The sequence below is a fragment of the Chenopodium album genome, chromosome 10 (assembly GCF_948465745.1).
Source record: "Chenopodium album chromosome 10, dcCheAlbu1.1, whole genome shotgun sequence".
Taxonomy (NCBI): Eukaryota; Viridiplantae; Streptophyta; class Magnoliopsida; order Caryophyllales; family Amaranthaceae; genus Chenopodium; species Chenopodium album.
Window position 1 is genome coordinate 18,237,342 of NC_137843.1, and position 16,793 is coordinate 18,254,134.

Here is a 16,793-nt window from a genome sequence, read left to right on the forward strand (position 1 = left end):
CTAATCCTATTAGGTTTAGGAAAACTAATTATGCTCTAACTTGAATTCCTAGTAACCCATATTAAACTAACTACATTAAAAAAAAAAACTAATTAAGGAATCCTGAGGTGCTTAAAACAAGAAAAACCCTTTCAAGTGAAAGGTAAAAACTTGTAAGCAAAAATCTATCTAAAGAAACATTAAAAACTATCAAGAAAGGAAATCTTGGATGCTCCCGCATCAATATGAAGTAATATGTTCACTAATATTTAATGCTTATTTAATCCTTGCCCATTTTTCAGTACTTTTGTGCTATCCAATTTTTTTTTTTTTTTTTTTTTTTTTTTTTTTTGTTCTTTTGGATTGTGTTAGCCTATCTCATTTGACTTCAGAACTGACTTTACTGGTTGAAGCTTGCATATTAGAAAGATTTGAAGAGTGGTTTATTGTTCTTTCATAGCATTCTTCCTAGTGGTGGTTAGAGTGGTTATAGTTTTAGTTAGGTTCAAAGCCAACAAATGACATTTTGTAATTTGTTCATTCTGAAAATTCTTGTGGCACCCTTTGGAGTGGTAAATAAATCTATATTCTAGCCCATGTTTAGTTATAAATGACTGTTTTTCTGATAGTGAATTGTGGCTCCCAGGTCCCAACTTTCTCCATGCTTCCCAATATTGATATACAGTGATGAATTAATATTATTCTAAAATTACTAAAGCGGAAGCCTAGGGTTGGTTATGAGATTACTAAGGCTTTCTTCAATTGAAGCATTCTGATTGTGTGATCCCTTTTCATAGTTAAAGCTTCTTATAATAGCTCACTAGTAGCTGGAGTCCTGAACCTCATGGAAAATATTTTTAGTGCATCATTCTCAATGTAGCTTAATGGTTAATCTATTTCAGTTCAATCACTTAAATATTTCTACATCCCACGTCCAGATTCATTTGCTAATAGTTTCAAAGGTAGCTAGGATATGGAATCTACTCAAATTTGTTTGCTGCATAAAAAAGTAATAAAGAAGATATTGTAGAGTCATTAATGAATCTATATTGAAAGCCTAGCTTATTTGTACCGAGAACACGCTAAAATATCAGAATTACTGAAATCACACTAGAATTAGCAATGTAATTTTGAAAACTTTCTAGCTCTTGACAAGTTTGTACTTGGTATATCTGCAACATAACTAAACTGAAATACTCTGCTAGGGGTCTGATATTCTGATTATCTTCCAAATTTGTTTGTCACCAATAATATGTTTGTCACCAATAATGTTCAACTGACTGTTTGTCTTGTGTGTTCTTTGTAGGAATCAATATTTAGATGGCAGATTATAACTTAGACAAGCAAGGATAGAAGAAAATAGAACAAGAATGAAGGATTTGGAGGTTATATCCATGGCTTATGAAATGAAACAGTCAATGAAGTGATCAAAACAAACAAAAAAGAAAAAGTAAAGAATGTGCTAAAGATACTAACAAGTATACACCTAATGAAGAGGGTGAACTAAACCACTCAAGATTGGAGCTGTCAATTGTTACTGCTAAAGATGTCTGTGCTGAGTGGAATTTCAGGTAACTAATTATTTCTTATATTAATTAACCGAATGTAATTTTTTTTTTTTTTATATGTATATACAAGTATAATCAAATAATTATCTAATAATTAATAGTATATTTTAATGGGGTGAGTAAGAAATAGATCAAAGAAAGGAAAATGGGGTACATTTGGAATGTTCTAATGGATTAAATTTTTTGGGTTTTGTTGTAGGTTTCGTGTATGGTTGAAGTATGTACCAGGAATTAGCTTCAAAATGATATAATGGACGACTTTTTCCCTCTCTTCTTTAAGGTTGGGATATTTACATTGTTTTGCTTATTAATCAACTTCAGTAATGATCTGTTCGAGTCTCATGGCGGGTCAATCATTCTCGCACAGGTAAAGATTAGTGAAGTCAACACTTAGTATCACTACCATTTGCTATGGATGTCAATTTAATGCATCAAGTTTTGATAAAATTTATACTTGCCCATTTTTTAAAATTTAACACCATGTCTCTAGGTTGAGAATGAATATGGGAGACTAAGTGTGATACTTGGATAAGATCATAAGAATGCAATAACTACAGGAATTGGGATGCAAACATGGTTCAGATTACTGATACAGGGGTTCCCTAGACCATGTGCAAGGACGATGATACTTCGAATCCTCTGGTAAGGGCATTCTTGCAATCAGAATCATTGATAGTTGGTCTGGCTTACCACATTGTGTTTTATGTTGTAAAAGCATGCCAAGTTATGTTCAAGAATGACTAATTGTAAAATATCTAAGTTTACTGCTACACGTTCTCAATGAGTTTTTGTGTGTTGCTTGCTAAGGCAGATAAACACTAGCAATGGTTTCTACTACGATAAATTTACACCTAACAGACCTTTTAAGCCTAAGCTTTTGACTGAGGCTTAGACTGGCTAAATGGCTAGTATCTCTATTAATTCTTCGCATTTGAACATGTACCGTATGCTGAGAATTTTGATGAGGTTATTCTCTGTTTATACTATCTTGAGCAGGTTTATCAAGCTGGCTTTTTCTGTTGCAAGGTTCATACTACAGACAGGGCGATTCTTTGTAAACTACTTTTATAGAGTAATTTCCTATAGTCCAATAATTTTCCTATCCTAAATGAAACTATTCTAATAAATATCATGTCAAACAGTACGATGGTGGGACAAACTTCTGGAGAACAGCTGGAGGTCCATTTATCACTACTTCTTACGAATATGATGCTCCTCTTGATAAATATGGTAAGAATTGAAGAACTTTAATATACATAGAGTAGTTTGTAAAAGACCTTTGGATATTTACATTGTTTTGCTTATTAATATCCTTATATGTACAATCTACTAAGAAGGGGATAGGAGAATATAAATGTAACTTCTTTTTTGCTTATGGGTTTGATCAAGCAGCAAAAATATGGTCACCTAAAGGAACTTCAATTCATAAGGCAATTAAGCTATGTGGATCAGCATTGGTTTCGTCTAATCTTGTAGTTATTAAATTAGGAGAATATTAACAGGTTTCACCTCCTCCTACAACAACTAGAAAACTTATTCTTTTTGTTTTATATACTGCTTATACTGATATAAAGTAATAAAGTGTTAGTGCAGAATTTTTATGACGCGTCAGGAGAGCACGAGCGTCGATGGAAGGCGTCATTAAGATAGCAACTGACGTCCCGACGATTCAGGGATTCGTTTGACCAAGTATATAAAGATTATACACAAGACCAGTCAAGGTAGCCGTTGCTTCTATCTCCAGTCAATGCTAGCTAACTGATTCCCTAGAATCAAGGGAAGATAATCTTGAAGCTCCAACGGATGAATCACCAGGATCAAATCATTAGTCACTATATATACAGAGTTTTGTAGCTTAGAAGGGACAGTCCTTTTACACAGCATATCATTCTTTACGCTCAAAAATACATTGTAACCTCCAAATATTCATAGTGAAATCGGTGGATCTCTCCCACCCGCAGTTTTTCCCGCTTCATTGGGTTTTCTGCGTCAACAAAATATCGTTGTGTTTTGTCCTTATATTTTCTTATTTGATTAATTATAGCTTAATTGGTCTAGCCGTCGACGTCCCAGCCTAACGTCGTCCCTTGACGATTTTTGGCATTAACAATTTGGCGCCCACCGTGGGGCCGGCGACTAGATTCCCTTCGTAAAATCTTAAAAATCTACCCTATCAACTCAAAGCCCTTCCACCAACATGGTTTCCTCAGGAGACGTGACATTGGAGCAGTTGATGCAAGAGGTCCGCAGAACTCAGGAAGAACTCGCAAAGCAAAAGGCCGAAAACGAGCGTTTGGCATCTGAAAGCCAGAGAACCGTGGACTCCCTGCGCAAAGAGTTAGAGTCCGTCAAGAGCAAGGCCCCGAAAAAGCGCCACAACATTCATGACATCTCTTCCATGATGAACCTGGATTCGGAAGATGACGCCGGCGATGAAGACGATGACAGGGATAAAGGAGAGGATGACCGCACCTTCAACGAGGAAAGAGAAGCCTACCCAACAGCCCAGAAGCTGAAGCAGATAGAGGCCCAGAACGCCAAGCTGCTGCGACTGTTGAAGAAGCTGCCAGGAGCACCGGTCCCAACCGTGACGGAAGAGCCAGATGGTTATGCTGCGTCGCCGTTCGTGGATGAGATATCCATGGCCGACATCCCTCGAAGATTGAACATCCCTCCGCCAGCAAAGCTCTATGACGGAAGCACCTGCCCATTGGAGCACGTCAATCATTACAAGCAGCGGATGTGGCAATACTCCATCCCACGCGATATGCTCGAGCCTGTCCTCTGCAAATCATTTGGAGCAACCCTTACTGGCCCTGCTTTAGAATGGATGTGTGATTTAAAAAGAGGATCTATTACTAATTTCCAAACTTTGTGTAACAGGTTCTATTCAAAATTCAACAACAGCTGCAAGGTAGAGAAGCAGACCAGGGATCTATACCGCGTCGTGCAGCACAGTGGGGAAACAATCAAATCCTACTTCGGACGCTTCAATAAAGAGATGATCGGAATCAAGAATTATGACGTCCGCACAGCCATCGAAGCCTTCAAGAGGGGGCTATTCCCTGAGTCAGAGTTGTACAAAGAGTTAACCAAATATCCGTGCACGTCATTCGAAGAGGTCAGAACAAGGGCTTTAGCTCAGATGCGTTTGGAAGATGATCTCGCCGCCAGGAAAGGCGTCAACAGCCTCAATAGCCTCAACCCGTCCAACAACGACAAGGTCGGCAGAAGACCCTCCAATCCTAAGAAAAGCTGGCATCGAAAGCCCTACGATAGGCCCAGTCAGGTAAATAATGTCGATGATTTTGATAATGCTAACCCTGCGCTGTTAGATGAAAATGACAAGTCAGACGTCGAATCATTCCCCGACGTAGCAGAATATGGCTTTTGTGTCGACATTGGGGGAGTGGTGAACGCCCTCCATTCGTTAGGATCTGCAGCCAGGTGGCCCAGAAAGAGCGACAAGCCTGAAGAAGAGAAAGACAAGACTAAGTGGTGCGACTACCACAGCGATCATGGTCACAGGACCGAGGACTGCAACGGTCTGAGACGCGAAGTGGCTTATCTATTGAAGAAAGGTTACCTGAAGGAGCTGCTGGGCAAAGGCAAATCAACCAAAAAAGACGTGACTGACCAGCAACCCCCAAAGGGGCCGACCATTACTAAGGTAATTCATGTAATCTCTGGTGGATCAGATATATGTGGACTAACGTACTCCGCAGCTAAAAAGGCAGCCAGGAAAGACGTGTCTGAAGAGTCAATCCCCGAAGACGTCAGATCCAACCAAGACAAAGCCTTGGAAGCCATGACCATCTCATTCGACGACTGCGACCTTGGAGAGCGCCGCGAAGAGCATCATGATGGACTGGTCGTCTCTCTAACCATAGGAAATCGCTTGCTTAAAAGGGTCCTGGTTGATGGAGGAAGCTCGGCAAACGTCCTCTTCAAAAGTACGCTGGAAGATATGGGCATAGACGCAAGGGACGTGGTCAGGAGATCTACGGTACTGGTAGGTTTTAGCGGTGAAGCACTTAATACTAGTGGAGAAATTGTTTTGCCTACTTTTGCAGGAGGGATCAACCTTCAAACCAAGTTCAACGTGGTAGATTGCCCATCAGCATACTACGCCATCATTGGGCGCCCATGGATTCACAAGATGAAAGCCGTCCCCTCAACCTATCATCAGAGTTTAAAGTTCCCTACAAGATGGGGAGTCCAAGAGATCAAAGGAGAGCCCAAGGAAGCCAGAATTTGCTACAGCTCTACGTTGAAGCCAAGCAAAAGGACGGCGTAGCAATTACAGCATGGACCAGCGTCAGACGAACCAGATGAGCAATCCATTGATGAAGTAGCGCTGGATCCTAACAAACCCGAGCAAACCGTCAGAATTGGGGCTTCTTTGGACCCAGGTATGAGAGAAAACCTCATTTCATTTCTTAAAACTAACGCAGACTGTTTTGCTTGGACACATGAGGACATGACAGGTATAAGTCCCGACGTCATATCACACAAGTTGAACGTTGATCCAAATCACCGTCCAGTAAAGCAGAAGCGTAGGAAATTTGCATCAGAGAGAAACCAGATCATTAATGAAGAGGTGCAAAAGCTAATCGAAACTGGGAAAATCAGAGAAGTGAAATACCCCGACTGGCTGGCAAACGTCGTCATGGTAAGCAAGAAGAACGGCAAGTGGAGGGTTTGCATCGACTTCACCGACCTCAATAAAGCATGTCCCAAAGATCCGTTCCCTCTGCCGCATATCGATGCAATGGTCGACGCCACAGCAGGACATGAGCTACTAACGTTCATGGACGCCTATTCTGGATACAATCAGATATTAATGCATCCGGAAGACCAGGAGAAGACAGCATTCATGACGGATAAAGGTATATATTGTTATAAGGTTATGCCCTTTGGACTAAAGAATGCAGGTGCAACATATCAAAGGCTCGTAAACAAGATGTTCAAAGACCAGCTAAGTGATACGATGGAAGTCTACATCGACGATATGCTGGTCAAGTCCAAGAAGGCGTCAGACCACATCTCCCACCTCAAGCAATCCTTCGACATCCTACGTCAGTATGGTATGAAACCCAACCCTACTAAATGTTCGTTTGGAGTGTCTGCAGGTAAATTTTTAGGGTACATTGTGACGCAACGAGGAATTAAAGCAAGTCCTGATCAAATCAAAGCCATAATCAACATCCAATCCCCGAGGAACGTCAAAGAAACACAAAAGCTAACAGGACGCGTCGCGGCTCTGATCCGCTTCATATCCAAGTCTTCAGATAAATGCCATCTGTTCTACGACGTCCTCAGGAAAAACAAAGGGTTTGAGTGGACCGAGCAGCACGAAAAAGCTTTGCAGGACTTGAAATCCTACATGATGACTCCACCGTTGCTGTCCAAGCCAAAACCTAATGAGACGCTGGAGCTATACTTGGCCGTCAGTCCAATAGCAGTCAGCGCCGTACTCGCAAGAGAGGACCAGGGGCAGCAACTGCCTATATATTACATAAGTAAGTCTCTGCTCGACGCGGAGACCAGGTATTCTTCCTTAGAAAAACTCATACTTGCTTTATATACGGCAGTCAAAAAGCTGCGTCATTATTTTGAAGCTCACCCAGTGGTGGTGAGGACTAACTTCCCCATCAAGTCTGTGTTGCGTAGACCAGAATTAACAGGTAGACTCGGCAAATGGAGTATATATCTCAGCACATACAACATCACATATCAGCCTAGAACAGCTATAAAGTCCCAAGCGTTAGCCGATTTTGTGGCGGACTTCAGCCCAGAACTTGAGACGTCAGCAAAGAAAGAGCTGGAATAAATCAACAACGTCAACCAACAATCAACGTGGACCATGTTTTGTGACGGATCGTCTAATCAGCGTGGAGCAGGGTTAGGAGTTGTGCTAAAGTCGCCACAGGGGGAGTTAATAGTGCAATCCATTAGCTGTGATTTCAAGGCAACAAATAATGAAGCAGAATACGAAGCCTTAATAGCAGGAATGAAGGTAGCACAAGACTTACGAGCCACAGGTTTCAACGTCTTCAGTGATTCGCTACTGATCGCCAGCCAGCTAAATGGGGAATTCGCCGCAAAAGACTCCAAGATGATGGCATACCTCGAAAAAGCAAGAACCATAGCAAAAACATTCAACCCATTTTCCATCAAACAAGTCCCCAGAGATAAAAATACCCAGGCCGACGCCTTAGCCAACCTAGGCTCAGCCCTCAGAAAATCACCCATCTCAAGCATACCCCTTGTGCATTTGACGACACCATCGATCGACACCACTACAGCGCCAGACGTCATGGAGATAACGACCGCAGATAACTGGACGACGCCTATAGTAAAATACCTAAAAGATGACGTCCTTCCTGACGATCCCCTTGAAGCAAGGAAGATAAGGTATAAAGCGTCCCGATATACTATTTTACATAACGTGTTGTTTAAAGTGTCTTCGACAGGACTCCTCCAACGATGTTTAGTGGGCGACGAACAATGGGAAGCGTTGCAAGAGCACCATGATGGAGAATGCGGAAGTCATGCAGGAGCAAGAGGATTGGCGACCAAATTACTCAGAGTAGGCTACTTTTGGCCAACCCTGAGAAAAGACGCAGAGAAGTACGTCTCCAAATGTGACAGTTGCCAGCGTCATGCAGGGATGTCACACCAACCCCCAGAAGAGCTGCATCCTACACTGTGTCCCTTGCCATTCATGAAGTGGGGGATGGACATCGTAGGCAAATTACCTCAAGCTCCAGGGCAAAAGGTCTTCATGTTAGCCATGACCGATTACTTCTCGAAATGGATCGAGGCTGATTCATTCACCCAGGTACGCGACAAAGAAGTGATATCTTTTATATGGCGTAACATTATATGCAGGTTTGGCATCCCATCCGAGATTATGTGCGACAACGGGTCTCAGTTCATCAGCGACAAAACAAGGAGATTTTGCGAGAAATGGAACATCAAGCTGTGCACGTCCACTCCCAGATATCCACAAGCCAATGGACAAGCAGAATCAAGTAACAAGACCATCATCGTGTCATTAAAGAAAAGGTTGAAATAAGCTAAGGGGAAATGGGCAGAAGAACTACCCTCCGTTTTATGGGCAAACAGGACTACCCCAAGGACGTCAACAGGTCAAACACCCTTCTCCTTGGTGTATGGATGTGAATCAGTACTCCCATCAGAAGTCCGCATTCCAAAAGCAAGATACGGCCTCATGACGACAGAGCAAAATGACGAAGAAATGATCACGAATCTGGATTCCAGTGAAGAGCTACGAGAAGCAGCGTTCATAAGAATGGCAGCACAACAACAAGTGGTAGCAAGATGTTTCAACAAAAAGGTCAAGGCAAAAGTCTTCAGAATCGGCGATTGGGTATTAAGGAGAGTCTTCCAGAACACCAAAAATCCCACAGATGGCAAGCTTGGTCCAGCATGGGAAGGGCCTTACCAAATCGTCAACATCGCAGGTAAGGGGGCATACAGACTCGTGTCCAAAGAAGGTAAAATTGTTCCAAGAAGCTGGAACGCCACGTATTTAAAAAGTTATCATTTTTAAATTCATTATCTATTTTAAATTTAGTCACCATATTTCTCTTTCTATTACGGATACTGACTTAAGCATCGGAGGGCCGTTGGCAAAAACGCCAACGGCCAAGTCTAACGTCTGTTTTGCAGAAGCACACCAAGTTGGACCCCATGACACGTAGGTCGAACGCAGAGTGCGCAATCAAGCCAAGACAATGGAATCCTCGTCAGACATTGAAAGCATAGGCTGTAACGCCAGTGGCCTTGACGCCAGAATCGGCCTTAGTCGCCAGTGGCCTTGACGCCAGAATCGGCCTTAGTCGCCAGTGGCTTCAACGCCAGAATTCAACTAGGCTTTCATGCCCAGAAAAACATTAGAAAAAGCTTTGTAACTGTTTAAAGTATTCATTTACAACATTCTCTTTTGCAATAATTTTCATCATAATGTAAGCATGACCAACGTTGTAAAAGCAAGAGACTTTGAATTTTTAGCAAATATGTCAAATAAAATGTTACAGGAAAGCAAATAGTTCAAAGTACAAACCGCCAGGAAAAAGGCGTCCAAAATACAAAGACAGCAAAAGTTCACAAACGCAGAAAAAACAAGTCTAGCATAACATCAAAAGAAAGGGACACCAGCAGTCAGGCGTCCTGAGCATGTTCCTCCGTGTCCTGGCCCTGCCCAGTAGCCTCGACAGGAGTCCCCATGGGAACGTCAAATGCGTCCACAGCAGTGATAGGCATGGATTCAGCAGTAGACTTGGCGTCCTCAGCATCCTTCTCTGACTCCGACGCAAGATCTGCTTCAGTGCCCAAATTCTGGAGGAAGACGTTCACCTCTCTCTGGGCATCCTCCTTTGTCAAACGTCTAGCCAGGAAGTGCCTTAACACCTTGGCCCGACCAGTCAGCATATCCAGGCACTTGGAATCTTTGGCGTCCTCCTGGGCATCGATCAACTGTCTCTCCAGATCGGCAGTACCCTTGGTCAGGTCAGCCACTTTCTTGTTTAGTTCTTTGACGTCATTGTTCAGTTTGGCAATCTCTTGGTTTTTCTCTCCAAGAACTGTTTGTGCAGCTTCCAGGGAACGCTTAGCCTTAGCCAATTCCTCGCCGCTAGTACGAGCCTCTCCTCTAGCCGCGGTAAGCGCCGTCTTAACGTTGCGCATCTCTTTCTCACTTGAGATAAAGTGACCCCTAATAGCCAGCAGATCTTGAAAAGACTGCAACAACAAGATCGACGTCGAAAGCATATCAGAGATTATACTAAGTACAAAAAGAGAGAGTGAAAAAGAAATCAATGTCCTTACGTTCAATTGCAGGTCGATAGCTTCACTCACTATCTCCGGAGGAGAAAATTGACTCAAACGCTTCGCATAACCAGGGAAAAACAATTTCTCTGTAGTAGGCCACAACGACGCAGCATTAGGTTCTCCAGATAAGAAACTGGCTGGAACCCTAACTTCATAACCTTCTTCTTTGACTTGTTTCTCCTTGGCAGCAGAACTAGAACGGACAGGAGGAATCTTCTTATCCACAGGTTTCTTTTCAACAGGCTTCCTCTCAGACTTTTGCTCAGGAACTTTGAAGTCAAGAGGCTTGGTGTCCAAGACGACGTCAGTAGAAGACGTCAACTTTCTCTTCTTCTTCATAGCTCTCTCTACCATCTCGTTGTGAGAGAGGGACACAACCTTACTTTTCGAAGAATGAGCTGCATCTACGAAGAAAAAAGCAAAAATCAAGAAAAACGGAGAAATTCATTAAAGGAGCAAGGTGAAACAAGACGTCGCCTGAAACCATGGCTGTAGTCTCGTCAAGGACTTTCACGTCTTCTTCAGAGTTCGAGGGAAAGTGTTCTGCAGTTTCTGCACCAGAACTAGGGAACGTCCTGTCCTTCAAGGGAAATTTCAAGAAAGCCTTTACTTTACTATCACTCCTATCCCCAGCAACTACGGCGTTCACGTCGATCACTGCAAAAAGAAGCATATAAGAAAAGGTGTCAACATCAAATACCAACAAACGACGAAGATAGAGCGAAGTATACCTCCGCCACGCCATCCAGTCCTCATTCATTGAGCGTCTCCCCCAAGAGTTTCCTTGTCAACGAATACATAACGCGTCTTCCACCCCCGGTCATTTGCGTTCACTTTCCCGACCAAGGGAGAACGACCGCGTCGCACGTGAAGAGTACATCTGTTAGAAGCTTAGACATGAATCTTATATACATGAGCCAAGTCAGAGAGATCGAAAGGATCTTCCCAACCTTCAGTCATCTTCGCAATCACCTGAGCAACCCTCCAGACCAGAGGCATTACCTGCCCTGGGCTCAAGTCGAGCACCTCCATGAAAGAACGAGTTAAGGCATTAAACTGGAAATTGAACCCCAGTTTAAAAGGATACTCATAAAAGACAACGTGACCATCGGGACAGTCTTCAGGGCGCTTATCATTAGGCGGAATCATGATCAAAGCACTCTCAGGGAAGCCCGCCATGGATGCGAAAGCTGGAAGTTCTTCTTCAGTAATCGTGCTTGCAGGATTCTCATGCGTCGTCATAGTATCAATAGGTAAAACCCTAGATTTCTCCAAAATTCTAAGTGAAAACCTAGATCTAGAGCTACCCCCCTTCATCTCAAAGTAAAAATTAAAGAAATCAAAAGAATAGAGTCAAGGAAATTACCTGAGTGAAGAAGAACGGACCACAACGGGAAAATTCGGAAAATCGCACCGGAGTTCTTCAAATTTGAGGAGCGTTTGAAATTTTTTGAAAATTCAGAAGTAAACTAAGAAATCAATTTCTCAATTGATCAGCATTTATAGCGAGTAGTTGGCAGTTATCTCCAAAGAGAAAATGGGGAAATGTGCGGCGACGTGGGAGTTAAAGAAAACGGACAAGAAGAATTAACGGTCAGAAAATTCAAGGATAGTGCGTTGAGTTGGCAATGTAAGATTATTTCTTCGAATCTCGAGGAATCCAAAGTAAACAATCAGGGGCAAATTGTTAGTGCATAATTTTTATGACGCGTCAGGAGAGCACGAGCGTCGATGGAAGGCGTCATTAAGATAGCAACTGACGTCCCGACGATTCAGGGATTCGTTTGACCAAGTATATAAAGATTATACACAAGACCAGTCAAGGTAGCCGTTGCTTCTATCTCCAGTCAATGCTAGCTAACTGATTCCCTAGAATCAAGGGAAGATAATCTTGAAGCTCCAACGGATGAATCACCAGGATCAAATCATTAGTCACTATATATACAGAGTTTTGTAGCTTAGAAGGGACAGTCCTTTTACACAGCATATCATTCTTTACGCTCAAAAATACATTGTAACCTCCAAATATTCATAGTGAAATCGGTGGATCTCTCCCACCCGCAGTTTTTCCCGCTTCATTGGGTTTTCTACGTCAACAAAATATCGTTGTGTTTTGTCCTTATATTTTCTTATTTGATTAATTATAGCTTAATTGGTCTAGCCGTCGACGTCCCAGCCTAACGTCGTCCCTTGACGATTTTTGGCATTAACATAAAGTATAAGCTCTATATATTTTTTCAAGCTCATGTATTTCCTTGGAAAAAGGAAGTTGTGCAGCTTTTCTTTCAAACTATGATAGAGAATGTGGTGTGAGAGTTCCTTTCAATGACAAACGCAACACCATGCCTCTCTGCTGGTCCAATAGCATTCTTCCATATTAGGATTAAATGGATCAAGATGAAGGATTGGATCTACTTGGATAAACGGTCTTTTTTTTCCCGGGATCATATCAAAAAGTGTGGAGTTGTCTATTATTATAGTTGAAGTTGTCACTGTCATTGTTACTGCTGCTTACCGGTGTCACTGTTGTCTATTGTTGTTATCGTTGCCACTACTGTCTACTGGTCTTGAGCTGCTGCATTTACTGCTAGTTGGTGTATTGTTTCTGCTTTTACTGCTAGCTAGCTGTTATTATTGCGCCCGCTGCTGTTAGTTTGTAACTACGCTAACTATTTTTCGGAATTTGATAGTCTAGAGACCTAAGTTGATTTTGTTTTTGTTTTGATTATTAGATTGTTTAGCCAAACAAAAAAAATAGTGATTATGGATGTTTGTTTGTAAGGATTATGAAATGATTTTAATTCAAATTATTTTCTATTGTTTGTGTTAAATTTACATTCGTGGTTAAAAACTTGTACGAAGTATATTTTAAATAATAAAGATGAGCATGGACCGTGTCGGCACGCGAGCGGCACGGTCTCGGCACGGCGGCCCACCTATGGGCCGTGGGCCGTGCCATGAACAAAAATCTGGGAATCGACACGGGCACGGCACGAGGCACGACGGGTGGCACGGTGGCCGGTCCGTGGGTCGGCACGCCGGCACGACACGTGGCACGGCCGGGCACGACACTCGTAATTTTTTTTTATTATATGTATTGTTGTTTGTTTTTTTGCTAAATTAATAGAATTATTTATATAAACTTAAACATAATTAGATAAATAATTTATATAACCTTAATTAAAATAAAGTTGTTCAAAACAAAATATATTAACATTAACATAAACATAAATTAATAACATTATTTATATAAAATTAAGTTGTACTAATATATATATATACAAATTAAGTTGTATTATTTATTAAATATTAAAAAAAAAAAGTGGCACTGTCTGGCCCACGGCACGGCCCGCCAGGCACGTGGGTCGTGCCGTGCCGTGGGCTGGGGTGTGCCAAATTTAGGCACGGCCCGTTGCCCATCTTTATTAAATAATAATAATAATAATAATAATAATTTTAAATGTTACTTATTAATAAATAAAGTGTTACAGTAGTTTGAAAAAAGTGATACATGATGTCGAATAAAGTGCTATTATATGTTAAAAGATGATTGAAAAATGTTACCTAATAATCAAAAAGTTGTTACATTAGCTCACAAAAGTGATACAAAAAGTCGGATAAAGTGTTACTATATCATTGAAAAATGTTACTAAAGATAAGTAAGTGTTACATAAGAAATAAAAAGTAACACTTTAAAAATGATACTTATAATGTAAAAAGTGTTACATAAGAAGGTTAATAGGAACACTTTTAAAAGTGTTACTATACATTACCTAAAATATTACATAAGACCTTAGGTAACATGGGCGGATGTATCACCCACTAAACTGTTACCTATTATCTATAATTACACTTTTACCACTTTATATAACACTTTTTGGGTGTTACTTGAGGTTAATTATGTACTAGTGTTTCTTGAGTGGCCTCGATGCATAAGCTACAACCTTCTCATGTTGCATAAGTACACACCCTAAACCGTTCTTTGAATCGTCATTGTATACTTCAAAGCCTTCAATCCTCGAGGGAAGAGTCAAAATCGGGGCCAAGGTAAGTCTCCTTTTCAGCTCTTGAAAGGATTGTTCACACTTGTCATCCCATTGGAATCGAGTTGTTTTTTTCATCAGATTTGTTGATGGTTGAGCTATTCTTAAAAAAATCCTTAACAAATCTTCTATAATAGCCAGCAACACCCAAGAAACTCCTTACTTCAGTCACATTCGTGGGTCGAGGCCAATCAGTCACCGCTCGAATCTTAGCTGGATCCATAGAAACGCCTTCTTTTGAAATCACATGGGCCAAAAATGCTACCTTCTCAAGCCAAAATTCACACTTGGAGAACTTGGCATACAACCTTTTCTCTCGCAATATCTCCAACACCCTTCGCAAATGACCCTCATGCTCCTCCTTGTCTTTTGAATGCACCAAAATATCATTAATGAATACAACTACGATACTATGCAAATACGGCTGGAATGTTCTATTCATAAGGTTCATGAATGCCTCTGGCGCATTAGTGAGTCCAAAGGGCATGATTGTGGACTTATAATGGCCATATCTTGTACGAAAAGTTGTCTTGGGTATGTCTTCCTCCGCCATACTCAGCTGATGATATCATGACCTTAAGTCAATCTTTGAAAAGACACCAGCACCTTTAAGCTGATCAAACAAATCCTCAATTCTCGGCAAGGGGTACTTGTTCTTTATTGTTACATTGTTCAATTCACGATAAACAATGCATAACCTTAAGGTACCATCCTTCTTTCGTACAAAAAGTACAGGTGCTCCCCATGGTGAGACACTTGGCCTTATGTAGTCCTTTTCAAGCAATTATTCCAATTGTACCTTAAGCTCTCTCATCTCCGCAGGTGCCATTTGATATGGAGCCTTGGAAATTGGTCCAGTTCCAGGTACCAAGTCTATCTTGAAGTCCATCTCCCTAACTGGTGGCATCCCGGGGATTTCGTCTAAAAATACATCTTAGAAATCTCTTACCACTGGAATCTGCTCTATCGTTTTCTCCTCTATACTCACATCGTCGACATTACATAGATAAATAGGGTAGCCTTTTCTTACATAAGAGTGGAAAGTCATGGTAGAGACAATACTGATTCCAGGTTTGGAAACTACTCCTTGGTATGAGATCCTATTCCCTCTTGGGCCCCGAAGTGATTTTTTTTGGTTATGGAACTCAATCTTAGCCTTGTACTTACCAAGCCAATCCATCCCCATAATGACATCAAAGTCAGACAAGTTAAACTGAATAAGGTTTGTAGGTAACTCGATTCCAGCTATGTTTATTGGGATGTCCTCAAAAAGAGACCTACAAGGTACAACTTCTCCCGAGGGTATGACTATGTTGGCTTGACACGAAGATGTGGGTTTCAATCCAATTTTATTCACAAACGAAGTAGCTATAAAAAAATGGGATGCTCCAGAATAAAAAAGCAAATAGGCAAGTTTAGAATTAACGAGGAAAGTACCCGTCACAACATTGCCGCTGTTGTTGGCTTCATTCTGATTCATAACATAGATTCTTTCGTTGCTAATCCTTCCATTTCCATTGTTCTGACCATTATTTTTGCCTCCAGCATTGACCATTATTGTTCTTCCGTCCTACTAATTTTCCGAGCGATCACCTATGTAGCCTCCGTCTATCAACAAGCTGATATATATAAAAAAAACCTAAGTTAGTATGACCAATATATTAAATCGATCTTGTACACAATCTTAATGCAAAGGTAAGGAAAAGTAGGATGATAATAAAAATAATAATAATAATAAAATAAAATAAAAAGAAGAAGGAAACAAGTACTGCGTACAAGTTCCCAAAACCAAAGAAAAAAAAAACAAAAATAGAAAAAAAAAACAAAATAGGAGCTTTTATATTCCATTTTCACGAAAAAAAAACAGAGCACTTAACCCAAAGTTTTTTTTTTTTTTTTTTAACAAAATAAAAAGATACATAATCAAATCTCATGTAAACTTTAAGTTGCAGAATTAATTGAGGAAGAAGAGGAGTATGGAGAAAGAATTAGAAGAACAATAACAATAGCTTCAACAATGGATATGGCGACCTCGCAAAATTACGGCTCCAATGGCGACCTTTTCCTTAATTAATTAATTTTTTTATTCGAATTTTAGGCTGAAAGTAGGAAGGACTGATAGATTCTTACCAAGAATACGAGATCAGAACCCAGAATTTGGAGAAATTGAAAGTTTGATGTTGATGATAAAATAGGGGAGTATATATATATATATATATATATATATATATATATATATATATATATATATATATATATATATATATATATATATATATATATATATATATATCAATGTAGAGGGGTTAGTGAAGAGTTTAGAGTTAATGCTTGCTGATTTGGT

The 16,793-nt window shown here is 40.7% G+C and overlaps 2 protein-coding genes across 2 annotated transcripts; both read left to right on the forward strand.

Annotated features, from left to right (window-relative positions):
• The first annotated feature begins 3,744 nt into the window (after nt 1–3,744).
• On the forward strand, nt 3,745–5,844 carry LOC145564981 (uncharacterized). The gene has a single exon (XM_081625118.1). The coding sequence runs from the start codon at nt 3,745–3,747 to the stop codon at nt 5,842–5,844; it is 2,100 nt and encodes a 699-aa protein (XP_081481244.1).
• Nucleotides 5,845–7,866: 2,022 nt separating this feature from the next.
• LOC145564982 (uncharacterized) lies at nt 7,867–9,188 on the forward strand. The gene is made up of 4 exons (XM_081625119.1): nt 7,867–8,391; nt 8,442–8,584; nt 8,679–9,037; nt 9,151–9,188. Exons 1-4 carry the CDS (start codon nt 7,867–7,869, stop codon nt 9,186–9,188), a joined length of 1,065 nt encoding a protein of 354 aa, XP_081481245.1.
• Nucleotides 9,189–16,793: the final 7,605 nt, after the last annotated feature.